The following is a 17,010-nucleotide window of genomic DNA, read 5'->3' on the forward strand; positions in this document are numbered from 1 at the left end:
CTTGAATTACTGAAACTGAAGCTAGAGAGTTCTGACAGATAGAGATGTATTCAATAGAGTGATTTAAACTAGTTCAATTATCTCAAGAGCAATCTGAGTTGCAGGTAGTCCATAACGAGGTTTCCCAGAAACACCTGAGGTTGGATTTAATAACTTTGATTCTTTCGAGGAACCAGAAGGAAGGGAGCTTATTACAGAATGTTCTAGGCTTATCTTTCTTCAGTACCAGAATGTTCAAATTTAATCTTATACCTCTTGATTTCATCTTGAAATAACTCAGCTGCCTCCTGCCTGTCTCCAAATACATTTTTAAGAAAGCATTAAATTCAGTAAGTAGTATTGGCTATAAAATATAAAAGATACCTCAGAGTTTCTTTAGTCCAACCCTACATTCTATAAATGAGAAAACTAAGTCCCAGAGAGTGACTTGTTTGGAATTATAACAGAAACCATGCATTCAATAAAGTGAATTTTCAACATGCAATCAGAGCTAATGAATGTACTTACCCCATAAACATGTTGTACAGAAAAAAGAATAAGTATAAGTGACCTACAGAAAAACAAAAATGCAGATTAATTGGAACTGTTCCTTTTCATGTGAAACCAATTAAAAAGAAAAAGAGCAGAAAGCATCTTTATTTCTAACAGGCTGCTGCTACCAGGTGATTTGTCATCAGTGACAAGTAAATGTTTCCCTCTCTTTTCATCATCATCTTTCCTCTTTTTAATTAGCTAAGAAATAGGTACTGAACCCCACTAGTGTGGTCCTCACTGTGCTGGAAACCATGGGGACACTTTGAAGGTGAGATGTGGATGGATACACAAGTGAAGGGAGATGAATCTTGGAATGAAAACTAAAGGGGACAGGGAAGGAGGCAGCTTTGCTCAGGGACACTGCCGAGACCAGTGCCTCCCAGATGCCATTCAGCAGAACCAACTAGAAGGAGGGAGGATGGAAGGAAACCTAACTGGACTGGGAGGATAGCTTGGAGGGGAAGGGACATAACATGGAACAGTTAGAGAAAAGTCAGGTAGTCCAGGGCCTTATAAGTGAGGCAGACATCTGACTGTGGTAACTTCATTATTACAAATATATTTTAACAGAGGAGAGATGCAATAAAAAAAAAAAAAAGAAGACCACTAAACATTTGCACACGTTTTCTAGGGTTTATATTTGTCAAAGAGTGTCCACATTCAACATCTTGCTGTGGTTGGAGCTTCAGGCCACATCATCCCCAAGGACAGTGGGAGAACCGGGGCTCAGTCCTGGGCTGTGATTTCTCTGCCGCCCTTGTCCCTGGTTCTGTGTAGAGCCTTCTCCTCTCTGAAACCTCACATCCTAACCGAGCCTTCATTCTCCACCCTCCAGTCCTTTCTCTTGTGCCGAGAGGCTGGTAAGCACTATAGAAATGTACAGAGCTATGTACCTCATTCCTGACTAGGAACGAGGGAATCGGGGGTGAGTTTGCCCATACTTATTGGCTCCCACACAAAAGTCCCTTCTCCCCAGACATTTTCATGATAATCCCAGTACTAGCCAGTCCACTGGCATTTCAGTGCAGTAGTTAGGTAAATTATGAGAAAAATAGGAAGGAGGTGTTAAACACTGGGAATAAATTGTTTTAAATCAAGTTGAACTTGTATTTACAACTACTGCTTGTTAAATGAGTTCTCAACACTTTGGACATTTGTAAATAGGATATGTTGCATTTTATGGCAGCTGTGGCCTCCATATATAGAACAGCACTAAAACTGTGGGCACAGTATGTTTTTTCCACCTTTTACAGAAGAGCAAAGTGACTCAGAATGTTGGCTAATGTGCTCCAAAGGGTGCAGGCCGAGTGGCCCCAAGGAGACTGGCTCAGGTCAGGTCTGAATCCCTGTCACCATCTCTCCTCCCTAGACTAGGCTATTCTTCCTACTGTACATACTAAAAAATAAGATCATTCCTTTTTTTCCTCTAAAAAATCATCTGCAATGAAGATTCTTTTGCAGTTTCCTTTACATACACTCTAAATAAGTAAGCCCGGATTGTATTTCTGAGATAAACTCTCTCCTTCCTACCGCCCTCTCTTCCTTCACTGCCTATATATACATGTTCATCGCCTTCAAAACTTTTCATATTTTTCACTATTTAACATTTCCCCGTCTTAACTCCCAACATCTTTTTTAGTCTCATTTGACAATCTCATACTGGTTTCCTATTGCTGCCGGAATGCATTACCACTAACTTGGTGGCTTAAGTAGCAACACATATTTATGACCACATAGTTGTGGAGGTCAGAAGTCTGATATGGGTCTCCCTGGTGAGAATCTAGGTGTTGGAAGGGCCGTATTCCTTCTGGAGGCTCCAGGGGAGAACCTGATTCCTTGTCTTCTCCACATTCTAGAGGCTGCCCATGTGCCTTTGCTCCGGGGTCCCTTCCAGCCTCAAAGCCAGCAATGGCCAGTTGCACCTCTCTTGCTGCAGCCCTCTGGCCCTGGCATCTATAGTCACATCTCCTCCTCTGACTCTGATCTCCTGCCTCTCTCTTTCACTTCTGAGGACGCTTATAATTATACTGCCCCCCCCAGATAATCCAGGGTTATCCCCCCACTCTCAAAGTCCACTGATTAGCAATCTCTATTCCATTTGTAAGTTTCATTCTCCCTTGCGCTGTAACATAACATACTCAAGGCTCCAGAGATTAAGACATGGACATCTTTGGGGATTGTTAACCTGTACTCGTGCAGTGCCTTGTCCTAACTCTACTAGTTATAGGGACCCTGAAGCTCTGGGCACATAAGGCCTTTGCTATTCAAACTTAGCAAGTAAGAGAAAAAGAATCTGGGGCCTTTAGTTGTATAGTTTCCCATTTTATGATTATGTGGGTGCATTTTAGGGAGAGTAGTGAGGGTTGGTGTTTAATAACACAAATGGATCACAAAATGGGAGGCATAATCCATAGCTTTCTGTAAGGATTTGCCTTTTTGACATATGAAACATTCAGATAATTTATACCTATTGGGCCAACATGGAGGAGAAACTATTAAATAAAAGCAGCTGATCATGCTGAGGATACTCACCAGAGATCGCTGGCCAAGGGCTGGGTCCATCTGAAGGAACACCTCATCAGTACCATGTAAGCAGATGACTTCACAGGCAAGGCTTGGTACTTAGAAACAATTCTGCCAGGCTTCTCTTCTCTTCCAGAAGATTCTTGTTGACAAGTGAGGTTTGGTGTCCTGGGTTAAAGTCTGTTCATGTCACACATAAATATATCTCTTAAAACACAGTATGCATTATAATGTTGAAATCATTACTTTCATTACTCATAGGAATGGGAATATTTTCTAAAGGAGAACTTCAATGGTTTTTGGACATAATCTTTCTTTAGTGATGGTTAAGCTGAATATATATCAATTTTTATCCTTAGAAATAAAAAATTCTCCATTCTTTATATATCATGAATATATTTTTTTGAGAAATGGAAAGATTTTATATACATATAAGCTGTAATATATATAACTTGTATGAAATAATTACTTCATTTTACTAAGTGAAATTTTCTTCTATTTAATTAGTTACTTTTTCCCCTTGAATAACCACATTAAACCTCCCTCAAGTGCTTTTTTTTTATTTTATGAAACTGGGAAAGGAAAATTCTAGTATAAAGTATATATTTTGCACATCAAATATTGTTATGTAAAATGTTACAACTGCTGTTGAAATATTTTAGCAGTTCCTCAAAAAGTGAACACAGAGTTACTGTATGATCCAACAATTCCACTTCTACATATGTGCCCAAAACTATTGAAAACACATGTTCACACATAAATTTGTACATGAATATTAATGGAAGCATTATTCATAACATCCAGAAAGTGGAAACAACCCAAATGTCCATAACAGATAAGCACAATGCTGTATATCCACATAATTGAATATTACTCAGGCATAAAAAGTAACGAAGTACTAATACTGCTACAACATGGATAAATCTTGAAAACATTATGCCAAGTGAAAACAGACATCTGTTTTATGATTCCAATGTATATGAAATGTCCAGAGTAGGCAAATTAATAGAGACAGAAAATAGATTAGTGGTTGCCAGGGATTGAGAGAGGAAAGAATTAGGAGGTACAGAGTTTCTTTTGGGGATGATGGAAATGTTCTGGAATTAAATGGTGATTATGATTTCACAACATTATAAATATACTAAAAAAACCACTGAATTATAAACTTTAAAAGAGTTAAAATCATGAAATTTATGTGAATTTTATCTCCATTAAAAAAAGAGAAAAAAATATTTTTAAACCTGACTCAATTCTTTATCCTGATCAAAGAGATCTTTGGCTCAAATAATTGAAATGGATCATTTAAAAAACTCTGGCTTCTTTTAAAGACCTGTCCCCCTGGAGAGAAGGAAACCATGAGTGTTGTATACTACATGCTATTTTTATGTTTCTGTATTAAATCTGGGTAAATTAATTTAATGCTGTATTTAGGGGAGACTAGTTTTCCAAGTAAGTGGTAGAACAACATTCCATGATATAGTTTCAAAAGGAAGGAGAACCAGAATCATTTTGAATATCCAGATCTTTATTCCTATCCCTAAATACTTAATTTTATATATTTTTAAGTTACATTCTGGAAGCAAGTCTCAATAAAAGGAATTATTGCTTTGGAAGGAAAACACAAATTGGCTTGAATCATTCAAATTGTATTTGATATTATAAGCAAATAGGAAACACAGTCAAAAATGAAAGAAAATCAGAGATACTTGCATTTTAATTCCAAAATAGATATATGATAACATTAATCTCCACATATATCATAATAAAGGTTGCACAGAGGAGGATTTTTTTCCAACAGAATGCTGCTGTGGTCACTTTCCAGATGAAGAATGCCTGATTAGGGTCCTAACACCTGGGAGTTTCTCAATACATTTTCATAGGATGGATGGATGGGTGGACGGACAGACAGACAGATAGGTGGATGGATAGACCAATCTGCAGAAACCTAACTGGTGTCCCATTAGCCAAAGACAGTAAAGGACACTGTAATGCTGAGAGCAGTCAATGCATTCTCATGACCATGTACTTGGTTACCATATAAATTCTGTGACAATAGGAATTTTGCCTTCTTTTATTCACAGATATATCCCCAGAGCCATCATGGTGCCTGGAATATAAGTGCTCAATATCTACTTGTTGGGTGAGTGGACTTCTAGAAGGTACTTTGGGGCCTTCTGAATGTAAATCTCGAGTATATTTAATAAGAGATGTAAAGGGAGGGTATCTTTGAATATACATGAAGGAGTGGAGGAAGGAAGAATGAGAGAGATGGAGAGGGGAATCACAATGGCCTTGGAGGAAGAGGAGAGAAACTAACAGTCACTACATATAGGACCTGCTATAGAGAGGGCCCACATCAAGTCACTTAATTCTCACCATGATTTAGTAAGGAAAGTATTAACTTTCATTTCTCAGGAAAATCAAAGTGGATCAGTTTAAGTAATTTGTGCAAAGTCACAGAACTAAAAAGTGGCAGAACCAGGGTTTGTTGACTCCAGTATATATTCCTTCTCCTTAGTGACACTCCAGCTTGGCAGCCTGCAGACTTCTCTGCTCTTAAACTCCTGTAAGAATTTTGAAACTATGTACCTCCCCTCTCTTTTATTTTTACATTAACATGTAAAAACTTCCCTCTTTTCTTTAAAGAATTACAAAGAATATAAAATCAAAACTGCTACAGCATTATTTTAGATGTATCCAATGGATCATAATACCACAGCAATCTAATTTTCACCATAAACAGCTTAAAATATATGCACACAAGCTCTTTAACAGGAATTTTATATCGCTTATTTTTCTTCATGCATTTATATTTTCATTCTATTCCCCTACATACATCCTAATGCAATATATTTTTATACTTGAATGATCATATGTTGATCATTCTATTATACTTCTCTGAAACAAAAATATGTATGTAAATTAAATATTTTTTATTTCCTATGATCGTAAGTCTCTAGGGCTTTAATTTTTTTCTCCTGGATCAGCTTTCATTATAATTATTAGAAATATCTAATTCATTAAAAAAATTCAAATCTTAATAAATAATCATTAAACATTAAAAGCAAAATTGTATTGGAAATGTAGTTGTAGGTGTATGAATTTCTCAATAAGTTTATTTAGCCCAAGATGAATAATCCTTCCTACTGAAATGAGACAGGTTCATCAACAGTCCTATTTCCAGTTTTATTTCCAAAGATGTAGGTTCGAATAAAACCTATTCAACATAAACAAGAAGTTGTGAATGGAAACAATTTGTTACACAAATGTTACTCAATTCTTCCCACTTCTCTTGAGTAGTATACTGCTCTGGTCTGAATGTTTGTGAACCCCTAAAATTCATAAGTTGAAACCCAACCTCCAATGTACTGGCATGCAAGGTATGGCATCTGGGAGGTGACTGGGTAATGAGGATTGAGGCCTCTGGAAGAGGGTTAGTGTCCTTACGGAAAAGGCCTGTGGGCGCTTATTTGCCTTTCCTTCTACTATATGACGATGCAGCAAAAAGGCACCATCCATGAAACAGAGAATGAGCCCTCACCAGACACCAGATCTGCTGGTGCTTTGCTCTTGGACTTCCCACCCTCCAGAGCCATGATAGATACATTTGTGTTGTTTATAAATCACCCAGTCTAAAGTATTTTGTTACAGCAGCCCAAATGAACTAAGGCATATACTAAGAGCAATATAGTAACTTATCATCAAGAATTATTTTGAACGATCTACCAGCTGATAAGTCTTCCTTCAATTGTGATAAAAGCAGAAAGTTGAAAACTCCCTGAGCCAGGGGATGTGGCGCTGGTAGGTGGAGCATGTCCTGTTCTCAATGCCAGCATTTGCACTGCCTTTGTCTGGCCCCCCAGACAGCACTCACACTTTGGGACAAAGCAGGGTGACAACATGTGGGATGGACAGGAGTGGGGAGAATGCTTTTCTTTTGAAAAGTAGGAGAAGGACAATTGTGAAAGAGGAGGTGAGAACCTTGACTAAAGACCCATGTTCAGATAGAGCAATTCTGTGAAAGAATATGCCTGGCAGCAGAGAACCTGGAAATTGATTGCTTTAATTAATTTTCCAAGTTGATCATATACGTCTTGAGAATCTTTTTGTCTCCCAATGGTCCACGTGCCTCAGTGTGAAGACTTCTGTCTTGAATGAGCTGTCAAAGGTTAAAAACTGCTTTGTTCACTGTTTTACCAGAAGCAGGCCTCAGATGACCATGTGCTTTATCCCATGCGTCCATCTAGCCTGCAAACAAGCCACGAAAGAGTTGCAGAGACTTTTATAACTTGTTCTCCTGCCTAAGATGCAACTGCTAGGACACAGTTGAGCAGAGCCCCCAACTCACTGTCAGCCCCACATGTTAACAGCAGTGTATACGGTGCTCTGTAGCTCATGAAATGCAGTCACAAGTATTATCCACAACCATCTATGAGGGTTTTCTTTGTTGCAACCACCTGTGTTAAGAACACAGAACCTTTTGTTTTAACTGATCTTCTGAATGCACCAAACAAAAATACCCCAACACTCAGAACAGCATCTCATTAACCTATCTTCTCAAAAATTAGTGGCTGTCATCATGTGGGAATAGATGGAGCAGTGTGTTTTTGTTGAAGTCTATCATTATTACAAAAACAAAACACACCAAAGCGCTATGCCACTAAAACATATGCACAGAACAACAGCTTTAGATTAACTACATGAGAGGCTTCTGCAGAGGTTCTGTGCCTTTCAAAGGGCATGCTTTATTTTGCCAACTGTTAATCTCAAGAAGGAAGAGATCTCTGTGGCTGCATCAGAGTGCTGCCTTCTTCCCAGCTGGCTAGGGGCAGGACCAGGTTTTCTATCACTTGATCCTGTTTCCCCAGGTACACAGGTAAAGCCACTGACCCAAGACAGCCCAACCCAGAGCTTGGCCAAGTGGCAGAAAATTCTGACTCTGGCCTGGAGATGGTACAAAGAAAGATTCTGGGTCAATCCTCCAGGAGAGGTGAAATTAGGAAACTGAGAGAAGAGGGAGAAAGGGAAGAAGAAAGAAGTATGTATCAAGAGATGCCCTGAGGTAGAGTTCAGAATTAGAAAGCTACCGTAGGCCAAGGTGAAGTGCAAGCCTGAAATCAGAGGAAACAGATGCTCTGAGTAAGCATTAAAAAAGCTGTTATCAAGAGAGGAAAGTGCAGAAAGAGAAAGACAGATGATTTCAGGAAAGAATAATAGATTACCTTATTCCTGAGAGCTGCCCCATGACTGCTGCAGTCTTATAGTCAATCCCTTTACTTGAGCAAACTGCCTTGTGCAGCCCCATTGGACAGAAGGCTCCACCCCTCACAGCTGCTTCCAAGGCTGCGCCACCCCTAGAAGGAGCTCCTTTCCCCCTCCACGAGGGAACCTGAGCATAAGCACCCTGGGTCTCTGACCTCCACCTTGTTCACTGACCCTAGGAAGGTCCACGGGCTCTTCCCCAGCAGCCTATACATGTTGGTACTTCCTAGCATGTGTGTTCAGCAAGTTATCATTCTGTTATCTTCCTCTAACTCCCTGGGGCTATTTTTTCTTCACTTTCTTTATGAGAATTCCTGGACTCCGATTCCCCCCCCCCCCCCCCCCCCCGGGATCCCTTATGAGTCTCTGCTCGATGTTTTCCAAATATGCTAGGTTTGGGAACAAGATCTGAGATCTTCCTAATCTTTATCTCTACCATGGGGAATTTGTTTTCTCTGCAATCCAATCTTGAAAATAAATACACCCTGTTGGGGTTCTCCTCAATTGAAGGGGGGCAGTGGCCAAGATCGGGGACCAGATAAACACGAGACTGGGTACTGGGCGCTTCCAATCTCAGAAAAGGTATCAGAAGTGTAATGTCTTTTGTCCCCAAGTAACTTTAAATCTCTGAGTTATGTTTAATAATAGTTTTTTGTTCCTTCAGTAAAATAATATCCTATGAACGCAATGACTACATGTACTTTCCTTTTGATCTTCTGACACTGAGCTATCTGAAGACTGTCTTTCCAAAGATAAATTGTTTCGATTGTCTGAGCACCTGTTTGTATATACATTTCTCTTTCAAACATAGAGTTCTTAAACCTTCAGTTTTTGCAGAGAAATAAACAAAGGACCTCAGAGGTCCCAGAAAATGTTTTCAAAAAGGAGTGGCATGCCTTATTCACCTTGGCCTACCTGGTCACCTCCTTTCAAGGCCTACACTTGACCTGTTAAGAGTTAATCTCACCATTTCCCAGCATACAAGCTGGTTACTTGGTTGGCTCTTCCTAAAATCCCATTTCTTTGGGTTAATTCTACCTTCAGAGTTTCTGAGAGTTCAGGTTGATTTGAGCTCTGTAGCAAAAACACTCAATCACATCCCACATCATGAGGTTTCTAAAGTGGGTCATGAGCCTGTGTGGTCCAGGGACCACTGGAACGTGGCTGGAGCTTCATGTTCTCTGAGAAACAACAAGGAAAACTTGACACCTACTCAAGCAAATTCTTGAGAACTACTCTGAGTTCCAACTTGACCGGACGGCTGCTGGACTACGGCCAAACCCACCCTCACCTCTTATTCCCTCCAGATTCAGTGAATTGTTGGAAAGGGCTGCAGAGTCCTTAGTTGACACTGGAGTTAAGTTGGCTAATCTGGGGTCAATTGGACCCTATCTCAGCTAACCCATCAGTCTGGCAATATAGGCTTTTTAAAATCATTTTTTTTTCCTGAGGTCTCTTCCCAACATCAACAGAGAATTTAACAGCAACCACGATAATGTCACCACTTGGGAACCACACGAAGGTGGCACTTGTTCCAAAAATACACAACTGATTTTCAAAACCAGAGGAGCCTTTTACCTCCAAGTTAAGAATGACATTCTCAATTCAGAATGTTCTCAAGTCTCTTGCCAAAAACACTAATTCCCTGAGTTTCTCTTGGTTTATGATTTTCCTCCCTGGGTAGGGCTGGAGACTCCATATGAATTCTCTGGGCCTTTCAGACCTCCCACACCTGGCCTTGGGGTGGGCTCCGGCAGTAACATGCAATAATTCCAACGGGCAGGGCCCCCCCTCAACTACCATATGAGTCTGGCATTTGCTTTGGATGACTTCTCTCCTCGGTTGTCACTTCCCCGCCCTCTGCCATTAAAAACCATGTGCTTTCCTCCCTGTGCTCTCATGGTTAACAGATGAAAGTTGGGCTTTGAAGTTAGAAAGGCTTGTCTTTAGATCTTGATTACTCCAATCGTGTAGTTGATTAATTATGTAATTAAAAATTACACCTAGCCATGGAATCCCGATAAAGTTTGTAATCCCTCTGAGCTCTCAGTATGTACAATTAATACCTGAGAAGTGTAAATGAGTCTCACTTAGACCCTAGGGCAGACTGGCATGTGGGAGCAGCTCCATAAACGTTTCTTTCCTTCCATTCTAATTTGTGATAGAGACAAAAAGAGCTTACGATATATCAGGAAAGGGCAATAAAAGTGAAAACTGAGGCACACTTACGCAGACCCCAGGAACGGGGCAAGACTTGATACAGAAAAAAGGAAGGAAGATCTGGCGAAATGGAAAAGAAGGAGCAAGCTATGATAGTACCTTATAAAGTACCTTTTCAACATGAGGAAAGAGAAATTATTGCAAGGGATGAATCTTTAGTGTGGAAGAAGAAGGTATACAGAAGGACAATTCACTGAGTTAACATAAGTCCACTCTAAGAGGACACGAGGAAAAGGTTGTCATTTGGGTTTTATCAACCAGTAAGCTGGTGGCAGTGTGGTGGCTGCTGTTTCTGTTTTTGCTGCTACTTCTCTCTCTCCTTCTTCTTCTTCTTCTTCCTCCTCCTCCTCCTCATTTCTACCTCTTCCTCCACTTCCTTGCTTTGCCCCTCCACCTCTCATCTTCCTCTCCTTTTTCTTCCTTCTCCTTCTCTTCTTCTCCATCATCATCAGTGTCATCATCCCCACCATAAGGAATGACACTGCCGGCATTTATAAGGGCTACTGATGTGCTCAACACTACGCTAAGGGCTTTACACAGATCTTCGATCTTCACCGTAGCCCTGTGAGGTAAGTTATGGGATTATCCTTCCTTCACAAATGAGGTACACAGTCAGTAAGCAACATTTTCAAGATTCAAACTCCAAAGCCTTCCTTATTAACCATGACACTACAGAGCTTCATAATTCGTAAAAATTCATGGGTGAATTTCAAGGAATTCATTTCTGAGAAGAACAACTTTAGCCTCCAATACAGGAGGAGCACAGAGTCGATTACAAATGCAAATAGTGCGTGGAATGGTTCTGCCTCTTTGGAACCCAAAAACAGATTCAAGATATCCTTCAAACCCAGATTTCAGAGCTATCCCATCCCATAGTGTACTATGGACCATGAAAACACATGTAGTGTAGACTCTAGACATAGGTAAGTAACTGAGCAAAGCCAAGGGGATGCTCTGTGCCTTACATGAGGGTCCCATGTGGACAGCGAGGCCAAAACAATTTGTAGTTGAACCTTTCACAAAAACATAAAAAGTTCCATGAAACTTCAGATATTTTAGACTTTAAAAGAAATCCATATTAAGTTTTTACAATAAAGCAGCAAGTGTGGGGGAATAAAATAAAGATTATAAAAATAATATATTATATAATTAATATATATCATATATAAATATATAATATTAATATATTATATTATATAATATAATAATATATTATATTATAAAAATAATAGATTCTAGTCTATACATGAAAATTATAAGAAAAAGATCTGTAAATTCAAATCATTAAAATTATAATAATGTTTAAAATTTGAAGTATTTCTCTGCTGACTAGCTTGACATTAACCAAAAAGTTTGTTTCTGGTATCATCTTCATATACCTTTAATGCAACATAAACATCTATAATTATTATTAAGAAATATGTATTGACCTCTCATTTTGTGCCAACTCTCATGCCAGGCACTGTGAACACACAAAAAAATTGGATTTACCTGAAGTAATTTAATATTAATTTTAAGTAGATTGGGAAAAGTTAAAGATGCATTGTATAATCCCTAATCACTAAAAAACAATGGAAAAAATATAACTAGAAAGTCAGTAGAAAGATTAAAATGGAATAATAAAATAATTAATACAAAAGAAGGCTGGAAAGAAGGAAAAGAACAAAAAACAGATGAGATAGCTAAAAAGTAAGTGACAAAATGGCAGATCTAAATGTAGTTTTCCATAGGAAAAGGCAAAAAGTATCAGATTGGAGTAAAAGACAAACAAACAAACAAAAAGAGCAAAAGCCAGCTATTTGCTGTCTACAAGATACACGTTTTAAATAAGAAGACATAAATGGAATGAATGTAGAAGGCTGGAAAATGATATACCACTCAGTCAGCATAAGAAAGCTATAACGGTTGTATTAACAGCACATAAAATAGACCTCAAGATGGGTAGCGACCTTGCTAATGACTTAAAAATTAATATAGCAGGAAACTATACCCATAAATATATTTGCTTAACATCGGAACTTCAAAATATATGAAACAAAAACTGCAAAACCAAAGAAAAAAACAGACAAATTCTGAAACATAATTGGGAGCTAACACTCCTCTCTTGGTTATTGATAGAACAAACCACAATATCAGACAAGACACAGAATATCTGAACACTATGGACCATATTGATCTAGTTAATACATATATAGAACACTATACCCAACAACTATAGAGTATATATTCTTTTCAAGTGGACATGGACTATTCACCGAGACAGACCATATGCAAGAGTATAAAACAAGTTTCAACAGATCTCAAAAGACTGAAATGCTCTACAGAATTAAATTAGAACTCAGTGATAAGCCATCTAGGAAAGTCCCAAATATTTAGAAATTAAACAACACATTTCCAAATAACTCACAGGTCAAAGAAGAAATTCGAAACTAGTTTGAGCTGAATGATTATGAAAACATAACATATCAAAATTTATGGGATGTAATTTACCTAGTACAGAAAAGAAACTTATAGGTACAAATGTTCACATTAGAAAAGAAAAAAATCTAAAATCAATGATCTGAGCTTCTATATTAGAAAACTAGGAAAAGAAGAACAAATTAAGGAAATAATAAGGAAGGAAGGAAAGGAAAGAAAATAGGAAGGAAATAATAAAAGGAAGGAAATAATAAAAGTTAAAAAGAAAATCAACACAGGAGAAAGCATTCAAACATTAGAGAAAAATCAATGAAACCCAAAGGTGGTTGTTTGGTTCTTTATAAAATTGATAAACCTGACAAATTGGGAATGTCAGAAATGACAAAGGGAATTAAAAAGATATCTATAGTACTTGTCAAAGGTAATAACCACTGATTTTGTTCAAAACTCCTGGATGGTATCAAAGTCAAAAATAGAGATCTTTGTGTCCTTTGAAGGTACAAAAAGAGGCATCCTCCTTTTCTTTTGCTTTTTCACATTTAAAGAAACGACTGTGAAAAAAATCAACTCTCTTGACCTCAAGACAGTTTTCTAAAAATCAATTATTCTGATCAATTAATACCACCTGGTGAGCATACCAAACATTGTACTAAAGAAGAGGGTGGGGGCTGTGGTGGGTAGATGGGAAATGGGTGGTTAAATCTGACTTTTAGATAAGCCACTTCTCAAAAATCTCAGGTGTGCCTGAATCACCTAGAGATCTTGGTGAATGTAGGCTCTGATTCAGAGGGCCCAGAGTGGGGCCTGAGTTTTGCATTTCTAACAAGGTCCCCAGGAGCCAAAGCTGCTGGTCCCAGGGATGCCTAGGCAAGGTTCTAGAAGCCTTGGAAGTGTATTAACCTCAAGGGAAGTGTATTAACCGAAAGTGTATTAACCTCAAGGAAGTGTATTAACCTCATGGGCTGGGCTTGCCTCTTGCCCCATTAGTACAGAGCGCAGAAGAGCATCTCTACCTTGTGCCACCATTTCTTATCAGCGCAACCTATTTTCCCTTGTACAATAAAAGAATCAAATTCCAATATGTGATTGTTATATAAAGACCCTAAACAAAAGTTTTTTGATGAATTATTAGATTCCTGCAACTCCCTAAAGGAGAGGTGGGTACCATGATTATTCCTATTTTACAAAAGGGAAGACTCTGGCCAAGAGAGGTTAGGTCACACACAAGTAAGCATGGAAATAATTAAAAAATCCAGAGTCTACTCTGAAGACCAAGTTCTCAACTGTTGCTTCCTCCTTACTGTCTTTATATCACAAGGTTCTTTCCTGCTTTGTCACTGCATCAGAAATGTCTTGCAGTTGACTGCTTTCTTCTATTCCCAAGTTGATAAAGCCAAGTCTGGTCTTCTCATTAAAATGACTTGGTTTCAGGAAAAGGCAACTAAAATTCAAATTAAGAAATCACCTGAAATTCAGCAAATAGAAGGAGTATTTAACATTAGCATTGATATTTTTTTTGTTTTTACTTTTTTTAAAGGAAGTAATTTCAGTTCATGAAAGATTATCATGTGCCTCTCAGCACTCTTGGACACTGTCACTTCATCAACAGAACACCTGCTATTTTATCCTGCAAGGATGGCAGGAGGCTCTACAAGAACCTTTCCGACCAATGGGGAGAAGCTACTACACACCACACCGCAACATCTGTGATCTGAGCACAAATTCCAGTGCCCTTAAGTCTAATAAAGAGTTTAAAGTATGTCCTTTTTATCATTCTACTAGGAGGAGACCCTAATTCGACGCAGCTAACCAACACGTACATGAAAACAGTGGCTCTCAAACTTGATTGCACTGGGGAATCCTCAGGGAACTCTAAAACACACGGATGCCTGACTCCCACTGCTACAGAGTTTGATATAATTGGCTTGGGATGGTCTTGATAGCAGATTTTTTAGATCCTACTAAGGAGATTCTAATGCACAGCCACAGCTGAAAAGCACTGGCATAAAAGGTCGAACAATGACTGTAAAATTCACTCTACAGCCAAAAAAAAAAAAGGGCGAGAAGGTATGTCTTCATTCACTGTTAGGGTTTCGCCTACCTACTTAGCCACAAAGGTCTAAGACACCAGTAGACTCCCCATTCTAACTGCAAGCAGTGGTTCCCCATAATCGGTGAGCAACTGCATAGTTTACATTTGGTGTTTAATAAATAACCAATTATCCCAGATATCAACAACATTGCTCCAAAGCAAGGGTTCTTAACGTGGCGATGGAATTCAATGATCTGTGAACTTGGATTAGATGAGGGAAAAAAAATCACACCTTTACATTTACGAATATTTCACAAAAGTTCCTCATGTCCTTCAGTTATGAGTTGGAGGCAACAGGTCACAGTTCTCGAGAGTTTGCACCCACTGATATTTTCATGTCACATTTTAATTTGGGCAATTATCTTTAAATCCCAACTGCAGTCACCACTACTCTGATATCACAGTTATTTAATAGACCTGCTGTTAGATTTATAATAAATAATATATATATATTCATGCAATAATGATGACGCACATATGTCACTATATCATGACTTAGTACGTTGATAACTGTATTCCGGTAAAACTGATTCTGATTTAATTGTATTTTACACATTCAGCAATATGACTCTGAGAAGGGGTCTAAATGCTTCACCTAGCCGAAGTAGTCCCTGGCACAAGAAAAGACAAGAGCCCGCTGGAAGACGGCCACCAAGGCCACCCACAGCAGGAAGAGCACTCTCCCTAGGGAGACACCCTGCCCGGAGTGGGTCTTGTTTTCCCCTGCATTTCCGCAGATAAGATTTAGCCTGAAAATCCAGTTCAACTCAGCGGAGAGAGGGCTTGCTTTCTCCTCAGCTGCCTCCTGCCCTTGGCATTTTCCAGTGCCCAGGCTGCCAGGCCGGTAACTCGAGCCTCCAAATTAATCAAAACACAGCGCCCAGTTCAAACCCAGGCGCACAAACTCTGGAGCCAGACGAGCTCTCCTCTCGTGACCCCCGGGCCACAGCTCTGGGCCCGGCCGCCACCCCTAGAACACCACACCTCCTCCACCGCCCTCTCCCAGGCAGGTGTCCGGGCCCTGGCGCAGCGGTGGCCCAGCCTGCGGGCGCCTTACCTCGGCGGGTCACCTCAGCGCCCGGAGCTGCCGCCTTGTCCGCCCGCGGGACGCGCCCCTCTCGGCTCCGCCTAGCCCAGACCCGCCCGGGACCCGCCGCCTCTTCTCCGCGCTCTCACGGCCAAACCCGCGACTGCAGGTCGGAGGCGGGGAGGCGAAGGGAAGAGCCCGAGAGGCGCGGCCGCGGGCGCAGGGAGCCAGCCGGGCCTCGCGAATGCAGACGCCCCGCGCGCCTCCCGCTTAATCTGGGCAGGGCCGCTGGCCACTCCCTCCACCCTGCGCGGCCACCTCCCCACAGCCACCCCCAAAGCCCCCACCTCCGACTTGCACCCCCCTACCCGGCCTGGGTCCCAGGACCTCGGGAGCTTCGCCTTCTTAGCCGCTTACCCTGGATCCGCGCCCACCTGCCCCACAGGAGCCCAGCCCTTTCTCGCCTCCTGGGCACGCTGCCCGGGTCGAAGGGACACTGCCTGGTAAGTCGGGAGGGAGGGGGGTACGAGGGCGGGACCTGAGCCACGTCTTCCCTCCCTTGGAGCCACAACCAAAAGCCTGGGTGGGGAGGGACGGGCCGCGCAGCTGAGCCCTTCAAAACCCGCCCTGGCCGGCTGGCGAGGCGAGCTCCACCGCCGGAGCTCCCCAACCCGCGCTGCGCAGGGGCCGCGGTGGCCCGAGAGCCTGCGGGTCCCCGGACGCGCTGGGGCTGCGAGCGGGCGCCCACCATGCGCCCCGGCGCGGCGCGCGGGCCGCCGGCGCTCCTGCTGCCGCTCCTGCTGGTGCTCCTGGCGGCGGCGCCCGCGGCCAGCAAGGTGAGTGCCCGCCGCGCGACCCCGCCCGCACTCGGGCCCCCACCCCGACCCCGGCCCGAACCACCAGCGCGCCGCCCCCGAGCCGCTGCCTGGCCGGT

General features: G+C 41.2%; 1 protein-coding gene across 2 annotated transcripts in view; it reads right to left on the reverse strand.

The window, feature by feature from the left end:
• The window catches only part of COL4A4 (collagen type IV alpha 4 chain), a 119,589-nt gene extending 102,883 nt beyond the window's left edge, over nucleotides 1-16,706 (reverse strand). Inside the window, exons 1-3 of one of the 2 annotated variants that reach the window (XM_076005995.1) lie at nucleotides 16,107-16,273; nucleotides 3,067-3,237; nucleotides 508-550 (exon numbers count right to left, since the gene is read on the reverse strand). In XM_076005995.1, the coding sequence (XP_075862110.1) occupies nucleotides 508-550; nucleotides 3,067-3,122 (99 nt within the window). In that variant the 5' untranslated portion in view covers nucleotides 3,123-3,237; nucleotides 16,107-16,273. Of the gene's footprint in view, nucleotides 1-507; nucleotides 551-3,066; nucleotides 3,238-16,106; nucleotides 16,274-16,493 lie in introns of those variants that run through there. The other variant, XM_076005994.1, reaches the window with a different exon arrangement.
• Nucleotides 16,707-17,010: the final 304 nt, after the last annotated feature.

The sequence above is a fragment of the Microcebus murinus genome, chromosome 8 (assembly GCF_040939455.1).
Source record: "Microcebus murinus isolate Inina chromosome 8, M.murinus_Inina_mat1.0, whole genome shotgun sequence".
In the NCBI taxonomy this organism is placed as follows: Eukaryota; Metazoa; Chordata; class Mammalia; order Primates; family Cheirogaleidae; genus Microcebus; species Microcebus murinus.